The sequence below is a fragment of the Scyliorhinus torazame genome, chromosome 27, assembly GCF_047496885.1.
Source record: "Scyliorhinus torazame isolate Kashiwa2021f chromosome 27, sScyTor2.1, whole genome shotgun sequence".
NCBI classification, from domain to species: Eukaryota; Metazoa; Chordata; class Chondrichthyes; order Carcharhiniformes; family Scyliorhinidae; genus Scyliorhinus; species Scyliorhinus torazame.
Window position 1 is genome coordinate 4,311,515 of NC_092733.1, and position 23,660 is coordinate 4,335,174.

Sequence of the window (23,660 nt, forward strand, 5' to 3'; positions counted from 1 at the left end):
AAACAGCATTTCAGTCACTCCATTTTGATCCAGAGGGTCACATTGTGTTACAACATTCTGTTATTTATTTATTTTGATTAAGTTTCCTGTTCCACTCCATCCTTGCTGATGAAGGGACAAATGGATAAACCACTCCCAGCCTCTAACAATGCTGCTCTGTAACTAGCCTCTGGGACATGAGTACGAGTGATCCAGAGTGACACTCTCTTCCTCTTGTTCCTCTTTGTGTGTAGAAGCACCTTCCTCCCACTCTGTTTGCCCAGACTGTCCGAGCAATAACACTGCAGGAGGAGAGGTACAGCTGTGAATCCACACAGTGCCGGTCCATGGTGCGAGGTGCTGGCAGCTCAGTTAACTGCAGTACATGGCTGGGCATCAATTGTCATAGTGACGGGGAAGTGGGGCCAATCACAATGTGTTCTGGTTATAACAGTTTGGAAACAATCAAAGTTGGTGCAACACCAGCACCAAAATCTCCTTCTCAGCTATCAGAATATAGGCCGGAATTCTCTGACATCCCGGCCAAGTGGTGACGCCGACGCAAACACCGGAGTGGTGCACGTCGACGTCTAAGGGGCCTTCTGTCCCAGCAATTCAGCTGGTCCTCAGGGGGCCAGCACAGCACCAGAGTGCCCCACACAGTTCTGGCGCCGATACACAGCCCTGCACTGCTGGCGCGGGTCCGTGCCTGCGTGCGACGGCCGTCTCTGCACCAGCGCCGTGCAACATGGCGGAGCCCTACAGCGAGCCGGTGTGGTAGGAGGTAGGGCCCCTACAGATTGCGGGCACCCGCCGATCGTTAGACGCGATTGCAGGCTTGGACGCCGTAGAGAGGCCCCCCCCCCCCCCGAGTCTGATCACCCCGCCACCCCATCAGGACGGCCGCTGGTCCGAGCTCCTGCCCAGTGGTACCAGGTTGGAACCCGGCGGGACTCGGCAGAACCCGACGGGAATTCGGCAGGTCGACCGTGCGGGCGCGATTGGTGCCAATTTTCCGGTTGCCGGAAAATTACGTCCCGGCGTTAGGGCGGCGTGGTGGGAGTTTCCTGCGTCACCGCCGATTCTCCGACCCGCCGCAGGCTCGGAGAATCCCGGCCAAAGATTCCACAGACAGAAACAAGCTGCAGAATGTTCACATGTTAATCATCAGCTTCAATGACCAACTAGCATCTAACCTGTAAGTACTGGATAAGCCCTTTAAATAGTGCTGGTGAAAAGCCCAGTGCTGCCTGGTAGCACCAGGAGTTGCTGCGTGAGTTTATCACTCCAACACTGGGACACTGCAATGTCACAAAAGGTTTATACAGAGACAATAAAATCCTATTTAGAATATTAAATGTATTGTTTTAAATAGCTCCAGTCGCTGTTCTGGATGCCGAAGGAGCAGCTCGATCCAATATGATGGGCTGTGCACTCCCAGCACCATATTGCATCTGAGGTGCCGTTTAGCACCATTGAGTTTCCCGGCTTCGGTTTCTGTACAAAGTGTGGAATGTGTCCCACACTGACACGGCTGGAATTGGGAACTCACTGGCAATGGGGCTGAACTTGTGTCCCACCCCTGCTGTGCTGATTCTCCAAACACCTTCCCATTTTCATATTGTTTCACATTTATTTTCCAGATAAACCAGGAGACACAACCATATCAGTAAATAACAAAACTGTGTCAGGGTTTCCAGTAACCGTCAGGAAAGGTGATGAGGTTACAATGATCTGCAATTCCAATGGAAATCCCACACCTACATTAAAGTGGGAAGATCCCAGTAACAGCAGCAATGTTGAGATTGGTTCCCCTGGAGTCCTCCGTATTTCCCACGCAACATCAGGACATCAAGGAATTTATAAATGTAGAGCAACCAATCGATATGGAATTGAAGAGAAGGAAGTGGACATCAGGGTCACAGGTCAGTTTGTTTCTTGGTCAGAATTCAATGAATAAATAATTAATCTTTTGAGGATTGAAATATTATATCAGTTTGTTAATGTTGGTTTACAAAAGTCTGCTGTCATGAGAATGTCACTTTAAGAAATGTCTGTCTGCTCATGTTACTGCAGTGGTATCAGAGTGTGGGTGGAGCTGAGCTCTGGCTCTGCTTTTTAGTTTCACTTTGAGAAAAGCTTGGGTGTGTCTGTGTTTTTTTGGTTTCGTTTTTTCAGTATTGGAGCTGAAGCCAGACCAAGCAGGTGTACTGTTGTTCTCTCTGCCATGAAAAGACTATCTCTTGATCATTTGGTGAATTCAGAATTATAAATGTTCTCAGTAGTGAAGGTAAACCTGATGTGCTTCTGTTAAAAGGTATTTCTTTTGTCTTCTGGATGTTGTTTGGGAAGTTATTAAGCATTACTTAGTGTTGTATTCTTTGGGGGTTGTATTTAAATTAATGGTTGCTAAGATGTTCACTGTATGTTTTAAAAAGGTTAACTTGAGTTCATAGAATAAACATTGTTTTGCTTCAAAAAATACTTTTCCATTTCTGCAGTACCGCACCTGTAGAGTGGACCGTGTGCTCCCCATACCATAATGTATTAAAAGTTGTCGATCAGGTCAACTCCATGATACACTTTGGGGTTCTCTAAAGCCTGGCCCATAACACTGTCTGTATTTATTTTGTGTAAAACTCCAATTCTATTCTATCCTGACTGATGATGGGACAAATGGGTTCTAGATTTTTGCAGCACAGAGAGAAACCCTTTGGCCCATGCAGGCCATGCCAGGTGTCACGCAACGATCTATTCTAACCTCATTTTCCAGCCCTTGCCTTGCGTGTGACTGTGTTCAAGTGCTCATCTAAACGTTTCTTAAATGTTGTGAGGGTTCCCGCTTCTACCACCCTTTCAGGCAGCGAGTTCCAGATTCCCACCACCGTCTACGTGAAGAGACTTTTCTCAAATGTCCTCAAACATCCGTGACGCTGATCTTAAATCTGTGCCTCCTGGTTACTGACACCTCTACTTGGGGGAAATCTTTCTTCCTATCTAATCTATCTATGTACGTCACAATTTTGTACACCTCAGTCAGGTTCAGAGCTCTGCCTTCTCTGCTCTAAGGAGAACAACCCCAGACAGATCAGCCTCCTGACAAAGCAGAATTGCTCCAGTCCAGGCAATATCCTGGCGAATCTTCTCTGCAATGCCTCAAGTGCAGTCACACCCTTCCTATAGTGCAACGACCATGGATGGACCATTCCCGGCCTCTAACAATGCTGCTCTGTAACTAGCCTCTGGGACATGAGTACGAGTGATCCAGAGTGACACTCTCTTCCTCTTGTTCCTCTTTGTGTGTAGAAGCACCTTCCTCCCACTCTGTTTGCCCAGACTGTCCGAGCAATAACACTGCAGGAGGAGAGGTACAGCTGTGAATCCACACAGTGCCGGTCCATGGTGCGAGGTGTTGGCAGCTCAGTGAACTGCAGTACATGGCTGGGCATCAATTGTCATAGTGACAGGGAAGTGGGGCCAATCACAATGTGTTCTGGTTATAACAGTTTGGAAACAATCCAAGTTGGTGCAACACCAGCACCAAAATCTCCTTCTCAGCAATCAGAGTATAGTTTCCACAGACAGAAAAAGAGCTGCAGAATGTTCACATGTTAATCATCAGCTTCAATGACCAACTAGCATCTAACCTGTAAGTACTGGATAAGTCCTTTAAATAGTGCTGGTGAAAAGCCCAGTGCTGCCTGGTAGCACCAGGAGTTGCTGCGTGAGTTTATCACTCCGACACTGGGACACTGCAATGTCACAAAAGGTTTATACAGAGACAATAAAATCCTATTTAGAATATTAAATGTATTGTTTTAAATAGCTCCAGTCGCTGTTCTGGATGCCGAAGGAGCAGCTCGATCCAATATGATGGGCTGTGCACTCCCAGCACCATATTGCATCTGAGGTGCCGTTTAGCACCATTGAGTTTCCCGGCTTCGGTTTCTGTACAAAGTGTGGAATGTGTCCCACACTGACACGGCTGGAATTGGGAACTCACTGGCAATGGGGCTGAACTTGTGTCCCACCCCTGCTGTGCTGATTCTCCAAACACCTTCCCATTTTCATATTGTTTCACATTTCTTTTCCAGATAAACCAGGAGACACAACCATATCAGTAAATAACAAAACTGTGTCAGGGTTTCCAGTAACCGTCAGGAAAGGTGATGAGGTTACAATGATCTGCAATTCCAATGGAAATCCCACACCTACATTAAAGTGGGAAGATCCCAGTAACAGCAGCAATGTTGAGATTGGTTCCCCTGGAGTCCTCCGTATTTCCCACGCAACATCAGGACATCAAGGAGTTTATAAATGTAGAGCAACCAATCGATATGGAATTGAAGAGAAGGAAGTGGACATCAGGGTCACAGGTCAGTTTGTAATGTTGGTCAGAATTCAATGAATAAATAGTCAGACTGGGTTTACCCGTCCCGCGACGCTGCAATTGTGAATCACGATCGGGCGCAGTATCGCTCTTCAGCTGAAAATCGAGGTTGGCACTGGATGCCCAACGGAACGCCATGCTCCAATGCCTCGATATCGAATGCGTTACACTCCGCTCGCCGGTGTGGGCTTGCAAAATGTACGTGCGCATATGTTAACATCTCATTAGCATCTCATTAACTGGCCCGACCCAGTAGCCGTGGATGGGCTGTTGGATCCGGGTGCCCCCTGGGACTGAGGTATCCCGGCACAGACCGCCAGTGCCGCGGTCTGCAAGGCAGCCTTCAGGTTGTGCACCACACTAACTGCCCACTGTGGCCCCTCGACGCACAGAGTGCCACCGGCCATATTCGTGCCGAGCTGAGGGGAAAGTGAGGGGGGCGGGTACGGCCAAATGTGCTGTTGGGAATCGGAATTGGAGGGGTATGCGGGGGCAGGGGCTGCAGTACAAGCAAGGGCCACCATGTAGCCCTTTGGGATTGATCACTCTGCTAAAATGTCTGCCCTTAACCCCCTGCAGAAATTGGAATTCGGTATCTAACCAGGATTGGTTGGCATCTGCCTGGTATCCGCATCCATGGCAGACGCAGTGAGGCTTCACGAGCAGGAGCTCCTAAAAGATGGCCCTGCAGAACCGGAGCCTGCCCAAGTGGAGCAGAGGCCAGCTGGTGACGTTGGAGAACCAGCCGTCCAACAGACCAAGGAGGAGGTGGGAAAGAGGCGCCGCAGCAGGTTCCATGGATGCCGACAGAGCCTGTCGTACGAGGACCTGCCCGACTGTGCGTGTCGCCGAGGACTGTGGCTGACCAGTGAGACCGTACGGCATATCTGCCGGATCATGGCACACCTGGAACCGCAGGGGTATGTCGGAGGATACCGGTTCCTGGCTTGCCACCAAGGTGATGGTCGCCCTGAACTTCTTTGCCACGAGGTCCTTGCAGGCGCTGAGTGGCGACCTGCCTCGGATCTCACAGAGCTCCGTGCTCAGGTGCATAAGCATCGTAACGGAGCTCCTATGTGCTCAGGCGGCACAACATGTCCATCTGAATATGGACCGAGCCACCAGGTTGCCTGGGCACCGGAATTCACCGCCATTGCCGAGATGCTCCTGGTCATGGGGTGATCGACGGGACACATGTCCCCCTACGAGAACCGCCGCGAACCCTCAATGTGACCACCAGCTGCACATCATACATGTCTGCACCCGACGCCCATGCTGCAACCAGGAGTGTCATCGAGCGGTGCACTGGCATCCTGAAGATGGACCGCTCTGGAGGGGCCTCCAATACATCCCTCGGAGAGTCTCCCCATCATGGTGATCTGCTGCGTCCTCCACAACATTGCGCAGCAGAGGAGCGACATGCTTGAGGAAGACGCCAGGCCTCAACCAACGAGGAGGATGATGCGGAGGGCAAGGATTAGCAGGGCAAGGGGCTCGGGCAGCCACAGGAAGATACATAACATGTGTGCCAGGGCTGCCGTGCATGGGACAATCTAATCTCCTCCAGGTTCACCAACTAGGCGGCCTGGCCACTGGTAGCTCAAACCTCTAGCACTAACATATGTGTTTCACCCCTGACAACTTAACTGTTGTCTAACTTTCTGACCTTACATGACCTAACACTCCTTTTAGGTGGTCCCCCAGGCAGACATCAGAGGTGGAGGCAACCTGCAGCTTTTCTCGCCCTGCGCCCTGGGTCCCCTTTGGCGGCCGTCCTCTGGAATGACCAGGCTTTTCTGGGTGTCACGGGGGGTGTGGTGCCACCCTATTATGGCTTTTGTCCATTCGATGCGCCAAGCTCAGGTAGGGGAGATATAGAGGAACTGAGGTGTTCCAGCACCTTTCCTGTGGAAGTCACCAGCATTGCCTCCACCACCTCCTCCTCCCTCGGGGTGCCCAATGGCCCCCAGACTATTCCTTGGGATGGTGTGTGGCCGTAGCGAGCTCCGGGGGGTCCACCATCACCTGGCAATCCCGCTCTCGTCTCGATCAGGGTTTCCATGCTTGCAGTCATGGAGCACAGGGACTGGGCCACGTCCCCCTGTGACTGGCTCAGGTCAGCCAGCGCTAGACCAATGCTTTCGACGCCTGCAGCCGTGACTGGGCCAAGCTCTGAGCGCTGTTGCAATGTCTATGTGGCTCTGCTGTGACATGGCCGCCCTGTCCTGTGCCTCGGCCACCGGCTGCACAGAACGCCCTGGACATCTTGACCCACAGCCAATATATCGCACCCAAGGCCTCCACCATGGATGCCACCAATGTGGTGATGGCCAGGGTTGGACACGCGGTCGGCGCCACCTTCTTCCCCTGCAGGTAGCTGGACTCCTGCGGGGCAGGGTAAGGGGCACCAGCAGGTAAGTAAGTAAGTAAGTAAGCAGGGAGGTAAGTTTCTCCTTTAAAAACACTTACCTTCACAGGAGCAGGCCAGTCGATTTCAGCGGGAGCGGTGCGCTAGTGATTTCTGGGAGGTAAGTTTTTCCTTTAAAAAAACACTTCTTTTCTGTTTTATTTTTTTCGACCTGCGGTCTTCTGGGAAGCCCCCCCCCCCCCCCAACCAATAAATTCTGGTGGAGAGGAAACCCGAGACACTACACGTGTAGTGTCTCCCACCCGCCCTCCTCCTCTAACCTAATAATAAAACCCATTGGTGTGAGGTAAGTGCCATGTTATATTATTATTAGCATTATTATATTACATTATTAGCATTGCGCAGGTCAAGGAGACACAGCCGGAGTGAGAGATACAGACAGTGAGAATTTGGTAGTTTGGTGCAGCGAGGTAACCAGGAAAGGTAAGTGGTTAATCTAATTGTGCTGTTTTTCAGTTAAAAGTGCAGGGTAGTGTCTGATTGGCTGAAGCTGCCCCCACCATAAACTTAAATAAATAAATTAATTAATTAGTGATGGCTGGTCAGGTGATGTGCTTGAGCTGCTTGATGTGGGAGCTGGCAGATCCCATTGCGAGCTGCAGCGACCACATCTGCAGTAAGTGTTGGCTGCTCGAAGAGCTCCGGCTCAGAGTTGATGAGCTGGAGTCTGAGCTTCAAACACTGAGGCACATCTGGGAGGGGGAGACTTACCTGGACACTGTGTTTCAGGAGGCAGTCACACCTGTCAGAGTAAGTAGTTTAAATCCTGCCAGTGGCCAGGGACAGCAGGGTGTGACTGCAAGTCAGGCAGGTAAAGGGAACCAGCAGTCAGGAACTCAGGAGCCTCAGCCCTTGACCCTGTCCAACAGGTATGAGGCACTTGCTCCCTGTGTGGATGGCGAACAGGGTTGCAGGAAGGATGAGTCAGCTGACCAAGGCACCATGGTTCAGCAGGCCATTCAAGGGGAGGGAGTAAATAGGCAAGTTGTAGTTGTAGGGGATTCTATTATCAGGGGGATAGATAGTATCCTTTGTGAGCAGGATAAAGAGTCCCGCATGGTATGTTGCCTGCCCGGTGCTAGGGTGCGGGACATCTCTGACCGGCTTGAAAGGATACTGGAGAGGGAGGGGGAGGATCCAGTTGTTGTGGTCCATGTCGGTACCAACAACATAGGCAAGTCTAGGAAAGAGGACCTGTTTAGAGATTATAAAGAGCTAGGATTCAAATTAAAAAACAGGTCCTCAAGGGTCATAATCTCCGGATTACTGCCCGAGCCATGTGCAAATTGGCATAGGGAAGCAAGAATCAGGGAAGTTAACACGTGGCTGAAAGAGTGGTGTGGGAATGAGGGGTTCCTTTTCATGGGACACTGGCATCAGTTTTGGGACAGGGGGGACCTATACCGTTGGGATGGTCTCCACCTGAACCGAGCTGGGACCAGTGTTCTGGCGAAAAGAGTAAATAGGGTGGTCAATAGTATTTTAAACTAAAGATTGGGGGGGAAGGGAAAGTCAGGGAACCAAGAGGTGAAGTAATCAGTGGGAAGCGTAGCTGCTTAGGAATACAACAAAACACGAACAGACAAAACTCAGGAGAGGTTACGATTGTCCCCATCCCACAAAATATGACACAGTGTATGGAAAGGCTCAGTAAACCAAGGTCCACCACACTAAGAAAACAAAAAGGGACGGTCAATAGAGAATTAAAGGTGCTACATTTAAATGCGCGCAGTGTACGGAACAAGGTTGATGAGCTTGTGGCCCAGATTGTGACTGGCAGGTATGATGTGGTAGGCATCACAGAGACATGGTTGCAGGGGGTTCAGGACTGGCATTTAAACATCCAGGGATTCACAACCTATCGAAAAGACAGAGAGGTGGGCAGAGGGGGCGGGGTTGCCTTGTTAATTAGGAATGAAATTAAATCAATAGCACTAAACGACATACGGTCAGATGATGTGGAGTCTGTGTGGGTAGAGTTGAGGAACCACAAAGGCAAAAAAACCATAATGGGAGTTATGTACAGGCCTTTCGAACAGTGGTCAGGACCGGGGGCACAAAATGCACCACGAAATAGAAAGTGCATGTCAGAAAGGCAAGGTCACAGTGATCATGGGGGACTTCAATATGCAGGTGGACTGGGTAAATAATGCTGCCAGTGGACCCAAGGAAAGGGAATTCATTGAATGCTTACAGGAGGGCTTTTTGGAACAGCTGGTGATGGAGCCCACGAGGGAACAGGCCATTCTGGACTTAGTGTTATGTAATGAGCCAGACTTGATTAAAGATCTTAAAGTAAGGGAACACTTAGGAGGCAGTGATCATAATATGGTCGAATTCAATCTCCAATTTGAAAGAAAGAAGGTAGAATCAGATGTAAAGGTGTTACAGTTAAATAAAGGTAACTACCGTGAGAGAGGAACTGACGAAAATCGACTGGGAGCAGAGCCTAGTGGGAAAGACAGTAGAACAGCAATGGCAGGAGTTTCTGGGAGTAATTGAGGACACAGTACAGAGGTTCATCCCAAAGAAAAGAAAGGTTATCAGAGGGGGGATTAGGCAGCCATGGCTGACAAAGGAAGTTAGGGAATGCATCAAAGCAAAAGAGAAAGCCTATAATGTGGCAAAGAGTAGTGGGAAGTCAGAAGATTGGGAAGATTACAAAAACAAACAGAGGATAACAAAGAGAGAGATAAGGAAAGAGAGGATCAAATTTGAAGGTAGGCTAGCCAGTAACATTAGGAATGATAGTAAAAGTTTCTTTAAATACATTAAAAACAAACGGGAGGCAAAAGTTGACATTGGGCCGCTCCAAAATGACGCTGCTAATTTTGTGATGGGAGACAAAGAAATAGCCGAGGAACTGAATAAGTACTTTGCGTCAGTCTTCACAGTAGAAGACATGAGTAATATCCCAACAATTCCGGAGAGTCAGGGGGCAGTGTTGAATATGGTAGCCATCACAAAGGAGAAAGTGCTAGAGAAACTAAGGTCTAAAAATTGATAAATCTTCAGGCCCAGATGGGCTACATCCTAGAGTTCTTAAGGAGATAGCTGAAGAAATAGTGGAGGCGTTGGTGATGATGTTTCAAAAGTCACTGGAGTCAGGGAAAGTATCAGAGGATTGGAAAATCGCTGTTGTAACCCCCCTGTTCAAGAAGGGAACAAGGAAAAAGATGGAAAATTATAGGCCAATTAGCCTAACCTCGGTTGTTGGCAAGATTCTAGAATCCATTGTTAAGGATGAGATTTCTAAATTCTTGGAAGTGAAGGGTCGGATTAGGACAAGTCAGCATGGATTTAGTAAGGGGAGGTCTTGCCTGACAAACCTGTTAGATTTCTTTGAAGAGATAACAAATAGGTTAGACCAAGGAGAGCCAATGGATGTTATCTATCTTGACTTCCAAAAGGCCTTTGATAAGGTGCCTCACGGGAGACTGCTGAGTAAAATAAGGGCCCATAGTATTCGAGGCAAGGTACTAACATGGATTGACGACTGGCTGTCAGGCAGAAGGCAGAGAGTTGGGATAAAAGGTTCTTTTTCGGAATGGCAACCGGTGACGAGTGGTGTCCCGCAGGGTTCAGTGTTAGGGCCACAGCTGTTCTCTTTATATATTAACGAGCTAGATGACGGGACTGAGGGCATTCTGGCTAAGTTTGCCGATGATACAAAGATAGGTGGAGGGGCGGTAGTATGGAGGAGGTGGGGAGGCTGCAGAAAGATTTAGACAGTTTAGGAGAGTGGTCCAAGAAATGGCTGATGAAATTCAACGTGGGCAAGTGCGAGGTCTTGCACTTTGGAAAAAAGAATAGAGGCATGGACTATTTTCTAAACGGTGACAAAATTCATAATGCTGAAGTGCAAAGGGACTTGGGAGTCCTAGTCCAGGATTCTCTAAGGGTAAACTTGCAGGTTGAGTCCGTAATTAAGAAAGCAAATGCAATGTTGTCATTTATCTCAAGAGGCTTGGAATATACAAGCAGGGATGTACGTCTGAAGCTTTATAAAGCAATAGTTAGGCCCCATTTAGAATACTGTGAGCAATTTTGGGCCCCACACCTCAGGAAGGACATACTGGCACTGGAGCGGGTCCAGCGGAGATTCACACGGATGATCCCAGGAATGGTAGGCCTAACATACGATGAACGTCTGAGGATCCTGGGATTATATTCATTGGAGTTTAGGAGGTTGAGGGGAAATCTAATAGAAACTTACAAGATAATGAATGGCTTAGATAGGGTGGATGTAGGGAAGTTGTTTCCATTAACAGGGGAGACTAGGACCCGGGGGCACAGCCTTAGAATAAAAGGGAGTCACTTTAGAACAGAGATGAGGAGAAATTTCTTCAGCCAGAGAGTGATGGGTCTGTGGAATTCATTGCCACAGAGGGCGGTGGAGGCCGGGACGTTGAGTGTCTTTAAGACAGAAGTTGATAAATTCTTGATTTCTCGAGGAATTAAGGGCTATGGAGAGAGAGCGGGTAAATGGAGTTGAAATCAGCCATGATTGAATGGTGGAGTGGACTCGATGGGCCGAATGGCCTTACTTCCACTCCTATGTCTTATGGTCTTATGGTCTTAAGGTCTCCAGGTGAGCCGTTAGGTTGTGGCTGGGGGTGGGGAACCCCAGATGGATTACCTCAAAGCCAGCTGAACCTGCAAGACAAAAGACAAGACGCCTGGTTAGAACGTGGGTGAGGGCGGGGGGTGGGTGGGTGGCAGATGTGCCATAGATACATTGCAATTCATTGGGAGATCATTTTCGTCCAACCCTGTTCTCTAGCCCCACCGACCAGGTCCATGCCCCTCTGCTCTGCGACGGTGAGGGGCCATAGGTCCAATGGACCACCTCCAGTCTTCTCCTAATCTCTGCGGTTATGGGCTGCCTTCTCCTGGGGGACAGATTATGCACAGTGTGAGACACTTGGGCAGCACAAGGAGTCCCGCAGCTAATGGCCGTGTGTGTGCAGAGCACCTGGCTATGGCGGGCGGTATGGGTGTTAGCATGTGGTGTGGGGTGTGAACGGCCTTCGGGAGGGTGGGGTTGAATCGCCCCCTAGGAGAAGGGGGGAGTATGGATGTGTGGGATAGGATTGATGCCAGGGGCACAATGGTGGTGGTGACTCGCTAAATTGCCTCTTAAATGGAAAAAAATGAATTGGGTACACCAAATTTATATAAAAAAATACAGCAGACTTGGAGATTCTATTAAATTTATTTATTTATTCTTTCATGGGATGTGAGCGTCTCTGGCCTGGCTATTTATTGAGAATGACCTTTGAGAAGGTGGTGCTGAGCTACATTCCTGAACCACTGCAGGCTCTCAGTAAATATGGTCATACTGCAAATGAGCCATGGATTTTGGAAATTATCAGGAGTTTCAGAATATATTGCTTTGAAATCAATCAATGATTGATATTTTTATTAATGTTTTCACAGATGAAATAAGGAAGAACTGGTCGAAGTATGTACTCATCTCAATCATCTCAATCATCGTCATCATTCTAATCATCATAGCATTATTGTTGCGGCGCAATAAAAATAGGAAAGGAACGTATAGCGTCCAGGATCAGGAATATATCCCTTTGAATCAAATAACTAATTAAACCCATGGAATAGCAACAAAAAAACAAACAAATTGAGCCAAAAAGACATTTGGTGATTTTTTAAGAAGAAATCACAAAACTAATTCTGTATTTTCCTCATTGAGGGTAATCGTTGTTTATAGTGTAGAATGTTGGGAAATGGATGTCGGGCGCGATTTAACAGGAACCAGAGTCCTATTTTGGGTGGATTTAGCAGGGTGTTTCTTACCGTTCTCAGTCTGAGAATGACCCCGCTATCAAATGGGATGCTGTTTTTCTTGGCCTCAGCGAGGAATGCCCCGCCAAGGCCTCATTTCCTGCTGATGAGCTGAGCCACCCCCATCTCTCGATCCCCTCTCAGACTCCCCACAGCAGCCTCGGGACCCCCTTAACGCCCCAAACTACCTGTTCGGGGTGCTCGAGCCCCCTCACACCCCACCACATAATGGTAGGGCACTCCCAGGCCCAATACCTGGCCCAGAAACCTACCATCCGGGTATCTTGGAACTGCCAGCCTGGCACCAAGGCAGAGCCTGTCGGCCTGGCAGTGCCACTCGGGCACCCTGATCATGCCAGGCTGGCAGTGCCAAGGTGCCCAGGTGCCAGCAGGAGTGCCAGGGTACCATCCTGCCCAAAGCCCAGCCACCTAGAGGCCTCCGATGGCCTAGGAGACACCCCCCAAGTGCATGTTTGTGGAGGACTGTGCTAAACGCCACCATGGCAAGGTCTCCGAAGCCCGGCCATTTGTTCCCGGGCCTTGGGAGCATCGGATGCTGATATATTTAAGTGAGCTTGACTGCATGTAAATCTGGATCACGCCCCATCAGACAGGATCCAGATCACAATGTCTCATGAGATCTCGTTAGATCTCGCAAGGCATTCCAAGCATCGTAAATCTTGCAAGAGGCCTTTCGCGATATTTAACAGCTGCATCGCGTCACCGAGCTGGGTGAGGCCACTCGATCGAGCCCGAAGTCTGCGGTTATTGGATGGAAGTTTCAGAATGCTGGGTGAGCTGAGAAAACCTACGTGCAGCTCTCAGGCTGCACAGCCGACCTCGTCGCCAGATAGCCCAGTACTCTGTGCAGAACACATTTGGAGGTGTGGCCCATGTTGTCACCCTGGCAGGACAGGGTTAGAAAAACCAGCAGCCAGGTTTCCCAGGATTGGGTCCAAAATGGCAACACAGGAACCATCCTCCTTTCCGCGAAACACACTGGAGGCCAATGCACCCCCGCCCCCCCCCCATGGACAGGAGCAACCTCCCCAACTCACATGGGACTCCCCCGCCCCTCCCACATGTAGAAGAGGGTATTAGCCAGGGTGGAATTGTAATGTGGGGGGGAAGATATGGCAGAAAGTTTGCTGATAGTATTGAAATGATGTTTTGGTGGTTTTTCGAGTCTCGAGATATTTTGCACCCACATTGGCACTTCTGCTCTCGGTGAACGGGTTCGCAAATTTGCCGCAATTATGGTGGTATTTGTGTGTGTTGTGCATAAGCTGTGGCTTTAAGATTAAATTTTACCTTTAAGTTTAAGCTCAATTTATATTTCTGCAATTATGTCTTAAGGAAATTTGAGTTTTAGCTTCACTTTAAAGGATGCGTGCATTTTAATGAGGTTATGTGACTTTTAAAGTGGGAAAAGCTGTGCTTTTACCTAACAACAAAGGACCTGCAGTGACAGAAAAATGCAGTTTTGCTTCAGTTGGAAGAAGGATCCAGAAATACCCACCAGTTCACAGAAACTGCTGCTACAGACAGGACATGCAAAGGGACAGAGAACAAGTCCCAAACTAAATAAGGAAAGTTCCAAAAACCAGGGGGAGACAGGACAAAGTCCAAAGACAACAGCTATGTCAAGGAACAAGGACAGGCATCATATACAAATCCTGTTCAATGAATTAAAGAATGAGGAACAAGGAAAGGACGTCTGAGATAAAAGACAAAGTTACAGGAAGCAGATGGAAAGCAATATCGGCTGTGAGAAAGCAGAGATTCAAGGAGACAGCTGAAGATCTGTAACTCTTGACTATGGACTTGTGAAGCACCGGTGTTCTGCTGGCACGACATGGCACCCGAGAGATTGCGTGGGAACAAAGCTTGAATACATCCAGAGGAGAGGAACATCAGAAGGAGGTGTTGCAATCCTGGAGATGAATCCTTGATGAAGACATCTGAGAGAAAGCTTTAATTGTGAGCGGAGTCCAAAGCAAATTCTTTAAGAGCAACAATTGGAAATCACTAATGTGTAAAACAGAGTTCCAGTGCGACCCATGTGACAACCATCTGGGGAAGCTGGTGAAGGGTCCATTGCTTCTACTTTGGTGCCATCTGTCGCAGTTCGCCTATTGCTTGACATGGACTGTGTACTTACTGCGAACATTACAGTATAACATAGATTTTGTAACTTATCCTTAGGATTCTGTATATATCTGTAAAGTTATAGTTGTGGTTGAATGAATAGTGTAATATTGTTTTGTCCTTGTTTAATAAATGTTCTATTCTGTTGTTGAAAGTACATCAGCAGACTCTTGTGACTCTGTTCAGTAGCTGCCCTCCATGATTTTAAACAAAAAAAAAGTTAGGCGCTGGATTCTCCGTTGGCATGATCCACTGCTTTGCTGGCAGCGCACTTACGCCCGCGGATTTCCGGATGTGGGAGTACCACAATGTGAAACTCCATTGGGCGGCTGATGGGACGGAGGATCCCGCTATCAGTGGGGGCACACTGCACCAGAAAACGGGTGCAATGGGACGGAAAATCCCACCCAGGATCTATCAAACAAGATTTGACCCTGGGATCCAACTTGTCCAGTAGTAACATCAGCTGGGATGGTAACAAATACTACTTACAGCAGTCATTATCCCAACTTTAAGATGTTCACATTTAATTTGAAACGTACTCTAGATTTTTGGGAGTTTTATGAATCACTTGTTTTTAAAAAGGACCTTATTTTCACACACCGGAAATCATCTGAACCCTAACATTTTAGAATCAATGATAGCATGGAGGTACAGTAACACAGTGGCCATTCAACATCTCAACCCTGTTCTGCATTCTACTTTAACTCCATTTACCTGCCTTTGCTCCAATCAGTCACCTATTCCTAAAGGTAAAGTCACCATAGTCCCAGATGACCATAGGTTGCTTTCCCCTTTGAGGGGGGGAGAGCTGACCGGTGGTGATTTAACCCGAGGATCACCACACCTCAGGCGAGGAGCAAGGTTGAGAAGGCGGGGCCTTCATTAATAACCTCAACCAGTACTGGCCTTGTTCTGTATCACAAGCCGGAGTTTAAACTACACTCAGAGCTAACCTTCCCTTTTTTGATTGCAACAATCATATAGATTATTAAATCTCTAAAATTCCAGTAAATTTACTACACAATGCCCTATTGCTCTTGGGGTGTTCTCTGATGATGACAGCAAACTGATTCGCCAAGGTTGGCCTTGTCCACATTGTGTATTTTAGCTGTTAGCAGCCACCACACTATCTGTTTCGAGATATATGTGCCACCACACTGTCTTCTGGGCGATCTAAACAGCAACTCTCTTCCACAGGCTTCAATGCTTTCTTAAATGTGTTCTTTCCTTTTGTTCTGTCCACCCTCTATTGTTTCAAACAGTCTCACAGAAGTTCCCTTTTCCCAGAACTGATCAAATTTATTTATTTTACGTCATAGCTCGTTTATTTTAAAAAGTAAACTTACTCCATCTTTGCCTCATTTACTTCCAATTTTGCAACTTGTATATGCTCCTCTTTGAACAAAAGCACCCGACTTCAAAACAACTTATTTTATTACCTTATGTAAATTCTTATTTAAGTTTCCCTTGTTTCCCTCTGTTCATGAGTATACCAACCCCACTTCTTTCACACATTCGTACTGATGTTTAAACCCTTGCAGTATCTCTGTCTCTTAATCCAACTACACCAATTATAACCCCACCAGCCTTTTTTCACGATATGACAAATATGACAAAGTGTTATTCCAAAAGAAAGATATTATAATTCCTCATTTTCCTGACAGTAATAAATGCCAATGACACCCATATCTAATAAACAAATGGAAAAAACCTATCTGGATGACTAAACCAAATTTTAATGTGTGTTTTTGGTATGTTTGTGTGAGTCTGTATGCACGTGTATGACTGTGTGCGTTTGTATGTGTATATATGTGTGTCTGTGTGCATATTAACGTGTCTGTGTTTATATGTGTGTGCATATGTGTGTGAGTGCATGGATGTGTGTGTGAGAGTGTGTGTGCCTGTGTGTTTGTGTGTGTATATGTGTCTGTGTGTATGTGCATGTGTAAGTCTGTGTGTGCATTCCTGTGTGTGTGTTTGTGTGTGTATGTGTGTGTGACTGTGTGTGTGTCTGCGTACGTGTGTGTGTGTATATATACGTGTCTCCGTGTGTGCATATAACAAATCCCTTGTTACTTAAAAATGAAGAGGGTTAGTTTATTTCACCCTCTGGAAGTGAAGAAAAAAATAAAGTTACGAACACAGTGTGGTAGCACAGTGGTTAGCACTGGTGCCTCACAGCGCCAGAGACCGGGTTCGATTCTGACCTCAGGTCACTGTCTGTGTGGAGTTTGCACTTTCTCCCCGTGTCTGCGTGGGTTTCCTCCGGGTGCTCCGGTTTCCTCCCACAGTCCAAAGATGTGCAGGTTGGTGGATTGGCCATGATAAATTGCCCCTTAGTGTCCAAAAGGGTAGATGGGGTTACTGGGTTACCGGGATAGGGTGGAGGCGTGGACATAGGGTGCTCTTTCCAAGAGCTGGTGCAGACTTGATGGGCCGAATGGCCTCCTTCTGCACTGTAGGGATTCTAGTCCAAAGCTGTGCAGGTTCGTGGATTGGCCATGCTAAATTGCCCCTTAGTGTTCAAAGGTTAGGTGGGTTATGGGGATAGGGCGGGGTAGTGGGTCCATGTAGGGTGTCTTTTCAGAGAGTTGGTGCAGACTCGATGGGCTGAATGTCCTCCTTCCGCACTGTAGGGTTCTATATCCACACAAAGTTTAGTTACAGATGAAGATAAAATTATACTTCTAAAAATAGAAACAGTTTAGTCTTTTTTTAAAGAGAGGCTGGTAGTTGAAACCTTGCGTTGTCTCCGCGTAAGTGAACGTTTTGAGGTTTTAGAATTGTCTCCGTAGATGCGAGGGCTTCCACAGTTGACTGTCTGGAGGATGCTTTTACGGAGGATAGCTTAGTTAATAGAAGCCGTTTTTAGAGAAGGTTGCTTGTTTCTCTGGCCCTATATGTATGCCACTTTCGAACTGCTCAGTAGAGTGGAAATCATCAGGTCCTGGAGATTTATCTATCATTAGTGTGATTTTCCCCATGACCTTTTTTTTTTTTACAAATATTAACCCCAATACATTTCTCATCTTGTTTTATTATTTGTTTATTGTATTGTTGTCGTTTTATTCTCATCCTCTACAGTGAAGGCTGACATAAATAGTTTTGTAAGTCTTCAATTTCCTGTTTTTGTCTCCAGATTAACTGCTCCCTCCAGTGTTAGTGACACCGTAACTACAGTCTTCTCCTCTTTGGTCATCCCTCAGTGTTAGGATATTTGTTTCCACTCCGGTTTGATGGATTCTGAAACGGCCGATAAATCCAGGAGGTGATCTGCAGGCTCTGCCACATCTGAGGCAGGTGCTGCTTCAAGGATTGGGTAGACAGCTAACTTTGTGCCTGGAAATCCCCTCTGCATATTCCCAATGAAGGTGTGTCTCGATGTGTTCAGTAGTAGGTCACGTTTATCGACAGGAATGTTCGATAAACATCCCTAAAGCATTGGAGGATCTTGCGGAGGTCCCACTAGTACTTCTCCAATACTTTGAGGTGCTATTAGTTATCAAGCACTGCAAAGCACTGCCACCCACTAAACCATGATTTTCAACCGCATTAATAAACCCTGTTACTAATTAAACCTGGGTTTTAATAATTGCAACGGCTGGACCAACATTTTTCAATGGATATCTACCCTACCACAGCTAACATTGAAATACAATGAGGCTTCCGGGTGCGGCAATGACCAGCTAAGTCGCACGTTTCGGCACCTCCCGTTGGAACGGACTTTTGGGCTCTTGATAGGAGCCCCAACGGCAATTTAAACGGCCAAAAACACTGTGCGGTAAACCAGAAGGGAATCCCCCCAGACACGCATGGATAAGGGAGAGGATAGGGGCCGGATTGCAGAAGATCCTCTGGAGCAGCGGCAAGGAAAGGAAGCTCGAAGCAAGATGGCGTCGGAAGGTGGTCATTTGTTATGGGGCCCGGACCAACAAGAGTTCCTGCGGCGCTGTGTGGAAGAGCTGAAAAAGGAGTTGAAGAAGGAGCTGTTGGCCCCGATATTACAGGCGATTGAAGGGCTAAAGGAGGAGCAGAGGACCCAAGAGCTGGAGCTTCGGGTCGTGAAGGCAAAGACTGCTGAAAACGAAGATGAAATACAGGGCCTGGTGGTGAAGACAGAGATGCACGAGGCGCAGCACAAAAGGTGTGTGGAGAGGTTGGAAGCACTGGAGAATAATTCGAGGAGGAAGAATTTAAGAGTCCTGGGTCTTCCCGAAGGCGCAGAGGGGGCGGATGTCGGGGCATATGTGAGCACGATGCTTCACTCGCTAATGGGATCGGAGGCCCCGACGGGCCCTTTGGAGGTGGAGGGAGCCTATCGAGTTCTGGCGCGAAGACCAAAGGCTGGAGAAATACCTCGAGCTATAGTGGTAAGGTTTCTCCGCTACAACGACAGAGAGACGGTCCTCAGATGGGCGAAGAAAACTCGGAGCTGTAGGTGGGAGAACGCGGTGATCCGCGTATACCAGGATTGGAGTGCGGAGGTGGCCAGAAGGAGGGCAAGTTTTAATCGGGCTAAGGCGGTGCTTCACAAAAAGAAGATCCAGTTTGGAATGTTACAACCGGCGAGATTGTGGGTCACACACCAAGGGAAGCACCACTACTTTGAGACGGCAGAAGAGGCGTGGACATTCATTGTGGACGAGAAGCTGGAATAGTCTGGCGAGAGAAAGAGCTTCTGGGATAAAGTGGTGGGGTGATTATGTGGGGCGAGGAAGGGGAAGGGGGGGGGATGATTTTTCAATTTGTTAATTCTTCGATCCTGTAACTTTTCTCTCTTCCCCTCGTTGGGGGGGGGGCGGGGTGAGTATGAGGAGCTGTGGGTGCCGGTGGGAAGGAAAGGGGAAGGAGAAGGGAAATGCGCCATTAGGGGCGGGGCCGAGTGGGAAACGCGGGCTTTGCTCCCGCGCTATGGTAATTGTGGCGGGAACAGGGACGCAGGAAGGAGGGGGCCTCGCACAGTGAGGGGTCGAGGGCAAACGGGGAAGCCGAGGTCAGCCAGAGTTCGCTGACTTCTGGGAGCAACATGGGGGGTGCAACTACGCTAGAGGGGGATCGAGCGGAGGGGGGGAGGGGGGGGTTAACTGGGTTGCTGCTGCTAAGGAGAAGGGGGAGCTGTTATGGGACGGAGTGGTCGAGACGGGGAGGGCACCGTCGGGGGGATACACGGGTACGTGGGAACCGGGTGAGGAGCTGGGTTAAAAAAGGGGATGGCTAGTCGACAAGGGGGGGGGGGGTGAAGAGCCCCCAACCCGGCTGATCACGTGGAATGTGAGAGGGCTGAACGGGCCGATTAAAAGGGCACGGGTACTCGCACACCTAAAGAAATTAAAGGCAGATGTGGTTATGTTGCAGGAGACGCACCTGAAACTGACAGACCAGGTCAGACTACGTAAAGGATGGGTGGGGCAGGTGTTTCATTCGGGTTTAGATGCGAAGAACAGGAGGGTGGCTATCTTAGTGGGGAAACGGGTACTGTTTGAGGCAAAGGCCATAGTGGCGGATAGTGGGGGTAGATATGTGATGGTGAGTGGCAGATTGCAAGGGAAGGCGGTGGTTCTGGTGAACGTATACGCCCCGAACTGGGATGATGCAAACTTTATGAGGCGTATGTTGGGACGTATCCCGGACCTGGAGGCGGGAAAGTTGGTAATGGGGGGAGATTTCAATACGGTGCTTGATCCAGGGCTGGACCGGTCGAGGTCCAGGACCGGGAGGAGGCCGGCAGCGGCCAGGGTGCTCAAGGACTTCATGGAGCAGATGGGAGGGGTAGACCCCTGGAGATTTATTAGGCCTAGGAGTAAGGAGTTCTCATTTTTCTCCCATGTTCACAAGGTATATTCACGGATAGACTTTTTTGTCTTGGGAAGGGCACTGATTCCGAAGGTGACAGGGACAGAGTACACGGCCATAGCCATTTCGGACCACGCTCCACATTGGGTAGACCTGGAGGTAGGAGAGGAAAAAGAACAGCACCCACTCTGGAGAATGGATATGGGCTTATTGGCGGATGAGGGGGTATGTCTAAGGGTGAGGGGGTGCATCGAAAGGTACTTGGAGCTTAATGACAACGGAGAGGTTCAGGTGGGACTGGCCTGGGAGGCGTTGAAGGCGGTGGTCAGAGGGGAACTGATATCCATAAGGGCACATAAAGGGAAGCAAGAGGGTAAAGAAAGGGAGCGATTGTTGAGAGAACTTCTGAGGGTGGACAGGCAATATGCAGAGGCACCGGAGGAGGGACTGTACAGGGAAAGACAAAGGTTACATGTGGAATTTGACCTGCTGACCACGGGTAAGGCAGAGGCACAGTGGAGGAGGGCACAGGGTGTACAGCATGAGTATGGAGAGAAGGTGAGTCGGCTACTGGCCCACCAATTGAGGAAGAGGGGAGCGGCGAGGGAGATAGGTGGGGTGAGAGATGAGGAAGGAGAGATGGAACGGGGAGCGGAGAGAGTGAACGGGGTGTTCAAGGCATTCTATGAGAGGTTATATAAGGCTCAGCCCCCGGAAGGGAAGGAGGGAATGATGTGTTTCCTGGATCAGCTGGAATTCCCGAAGGTGGAGGAGCAGGAGAGGGCGGGACTGGGAGCACAGATTGAGATGGAGGAAGTGGTAAAGGGGATTGGGAGCATGCAGGCGGGGAAGGCCCCGGGACCGGATGGGTTCCCGGTGGAATTTTATAGGAAATATATGGACCTACAGGCCCCGCTTTTGACGAGAACCTTTAATGAGGCCAGGGAAAGGGGGAAGTTCCCCCGACTATGTCGGAGGCGACGACATCACTACTTTTGAAGAAGGAAAAAGATCCGCTGTAGTGTGGGTCCTACAGGCCCATTTCCCTTTTGAACGTAGATGCTAAGATCCTGGCCAAGGTGATGGTGACGAGGATAGAGGACTGTGTCCCGGGGGTGGTCCACGAGGATCAAACTGGGTTCGTTAAGGGGAGACAGCTGAACACGAACATACGGAGGCTGCTAGGGGTGATGATGATGCCCCCACCAGAGGGGGAGGCGGAGATAGTGGTGGCGATGGACGCCGAGAAAGAACATAGAACATAGAACATAGAGAATACAGCACAGAACAGGCCCTTCGGCCCACGATGTTGTGCCGAACCTTTGTCCTAGATTAATCATAGATTATCATTGAATTTACAGTGCAGAAGGAGGCCATTCGGCCCTTTGAGTCTGCACCGGCTCTTGGAAAGAGCACCCTACCCAAACTCAACACCTCCACCCAACACCAAGGGCAATTTGGACATTAAGGGCAATTTATCATTGGCCAATTCACCTAACCCGCACATCTTTGGACTGTGGGAGGAAACCGGAGCACCCGGAGGAAACCCACGCAGACACGGGGAGGACGTGCAGACTCCGCACAGACAATGACCCAAGCCGGAATCGAACCTGGGACCATGGAGCTGTGAAGCAATTGTGCTATCCACAATGCTACCGTGCTGCCCTTAAGAACAAATAAATCTACACTATATCATTTTACCGTAATCCATGTACCTATCAAACAGCTGCTTGAAGGTCCCTAATGTTTCCGACTCAACTACTTCCACAGGCAGTGCATTCCATGCTCCCACTACTCTCTGGGTAAAGAACCTACCTCTGATAAGCATTCGACAGAGTGGAGTGGGACTATCTGTGGGAAGTGTTGAGGAGATTTGGTTTTGGAGAAGGGTTTATTGGATGGGTACAGCTGCTATATAGGGCCCCGGTGGCAAGTGTGGTCATGAACAGGAAGAGGTCTGACTACTTCCGTCTTTATAGAGGGACGAGGCAGGGGTGTCCCCTGTCTCCGTTACTGTTTGCATTGGCAATTGAGCCCCTGGCCATAGCACTGAGGGGCTCCAGGAAGTGGAGGGGAGTACTCAGGGGAGGAGAAGAACACCGGGTATCATTGTATGCAGATGATTTATTGCTGTATGTTGCGGACCCGGTGGAGGGGATGCCTGAGATAATGCGGACACTCAGGGAGTTTGGGGAATTCTCGGGGTACAAATTGAATATGGGGAAGAGTGAGTTGTTTGTGGTGCATTCGGGGGAGCAGAGCAGGGGAATAGATGATTTACCGCTGAGGAAGGTAACAAGAGATTTCCGGTACTTAGGGATTCAGATAGCCAGGAGTTGGGGAACCTTACATAGGCTTAATCTAACACGATTGGTGGAACAGATGGAGGAGGATTTTAAGAGATGGGACAGGGTGCCCCTGTCACTGGTGGGTAGGGTGCAGGCGGTCAAAATGGTAGTCCTCCCGAGATTCCTTTTTGTGTTTCAGTGCCTCCCGGTGATGGTCACGAAGACTTTTTTCAAGAAAATCGAGAAAAATGTCATGAGTTTTGTGTGGGCTGGGAAGACCCCGAGAGTGAGGAGGGTTTTTTTGCAGCGTAGCAGGGATGGGGGGGGGGGGGGGGACTGGCACTTCCGAACTTAAGTGAGTACTATTGGGCCGCCAATATCTCAATGGTGTGTAAGTGGATGGGAGAAGGGGAGGGAGCGGCGTGGAAGAGATTGGAGATGGCGTCCTGCAAAGGAACCAGCCTACAAGCACTGGCGATGGCGCCGTTGCCGTTCACCCCGAAGAAATACACCACAAGTCCAGTGGTGGTGGCAACACTGAAAATTTGGGGGCAGTGGAGACGACATAGGGGAAAGACGGGAGCCTCGGTGCGGTCCCCGATAAGAAATAATCATAGCTTTGTCCCGGGGAGAATAGATGGGGGATTTAGAGCATGGCAGAGAGCTGGGATTGTGCAATTGAGGGATCTGTTCTTAGACAGGACGTGTGCGAGTCTGGGAGCACTGACGGAAAAATATGGGTTGCCCCAAGGGAATGCATTTCGGTATATGCAACTGAGGGCTTTTGCGAGGCAGCAGGTGAGGGAATTCCCGCAGCTCCCGACGCAGG

The 23,660-nt window shown here is 49.0% G+C and overlaps 1 protein-coding gene across 1 annotated transcript in view; it reads left to right on the top strand.

Annotated features, from left to right (window-relative positions):
• Window positions 1-14,904, top strand: part of LOC140403138 (vascular cell adhesion protein 1-like) — a 320,011-nt gene extending 305,107 nt beyond the window's left edge. The window contains exons 9-11 of the mRNA XM_072490802.1: window positions 1,623-1,904; window positions 4,074-4,355; window positions 12,237-14,904. Coding sequence (XP_072346903.1) covers window positions 1,623-1,904; window positions 4,074-4,355; window positions 12,237-12,403 — 731 coding nt within the window. The 3' untranslated portion in view covers window positions 12,404-14,904. The remainder of the gene's footprint in view (window positions 1-1,622; window positions 1,905-4,073; window positions 4,356-12,236) is intronic.
• Window positions 14,905-23,660: the final 8,756 nt, after the last annotated feature.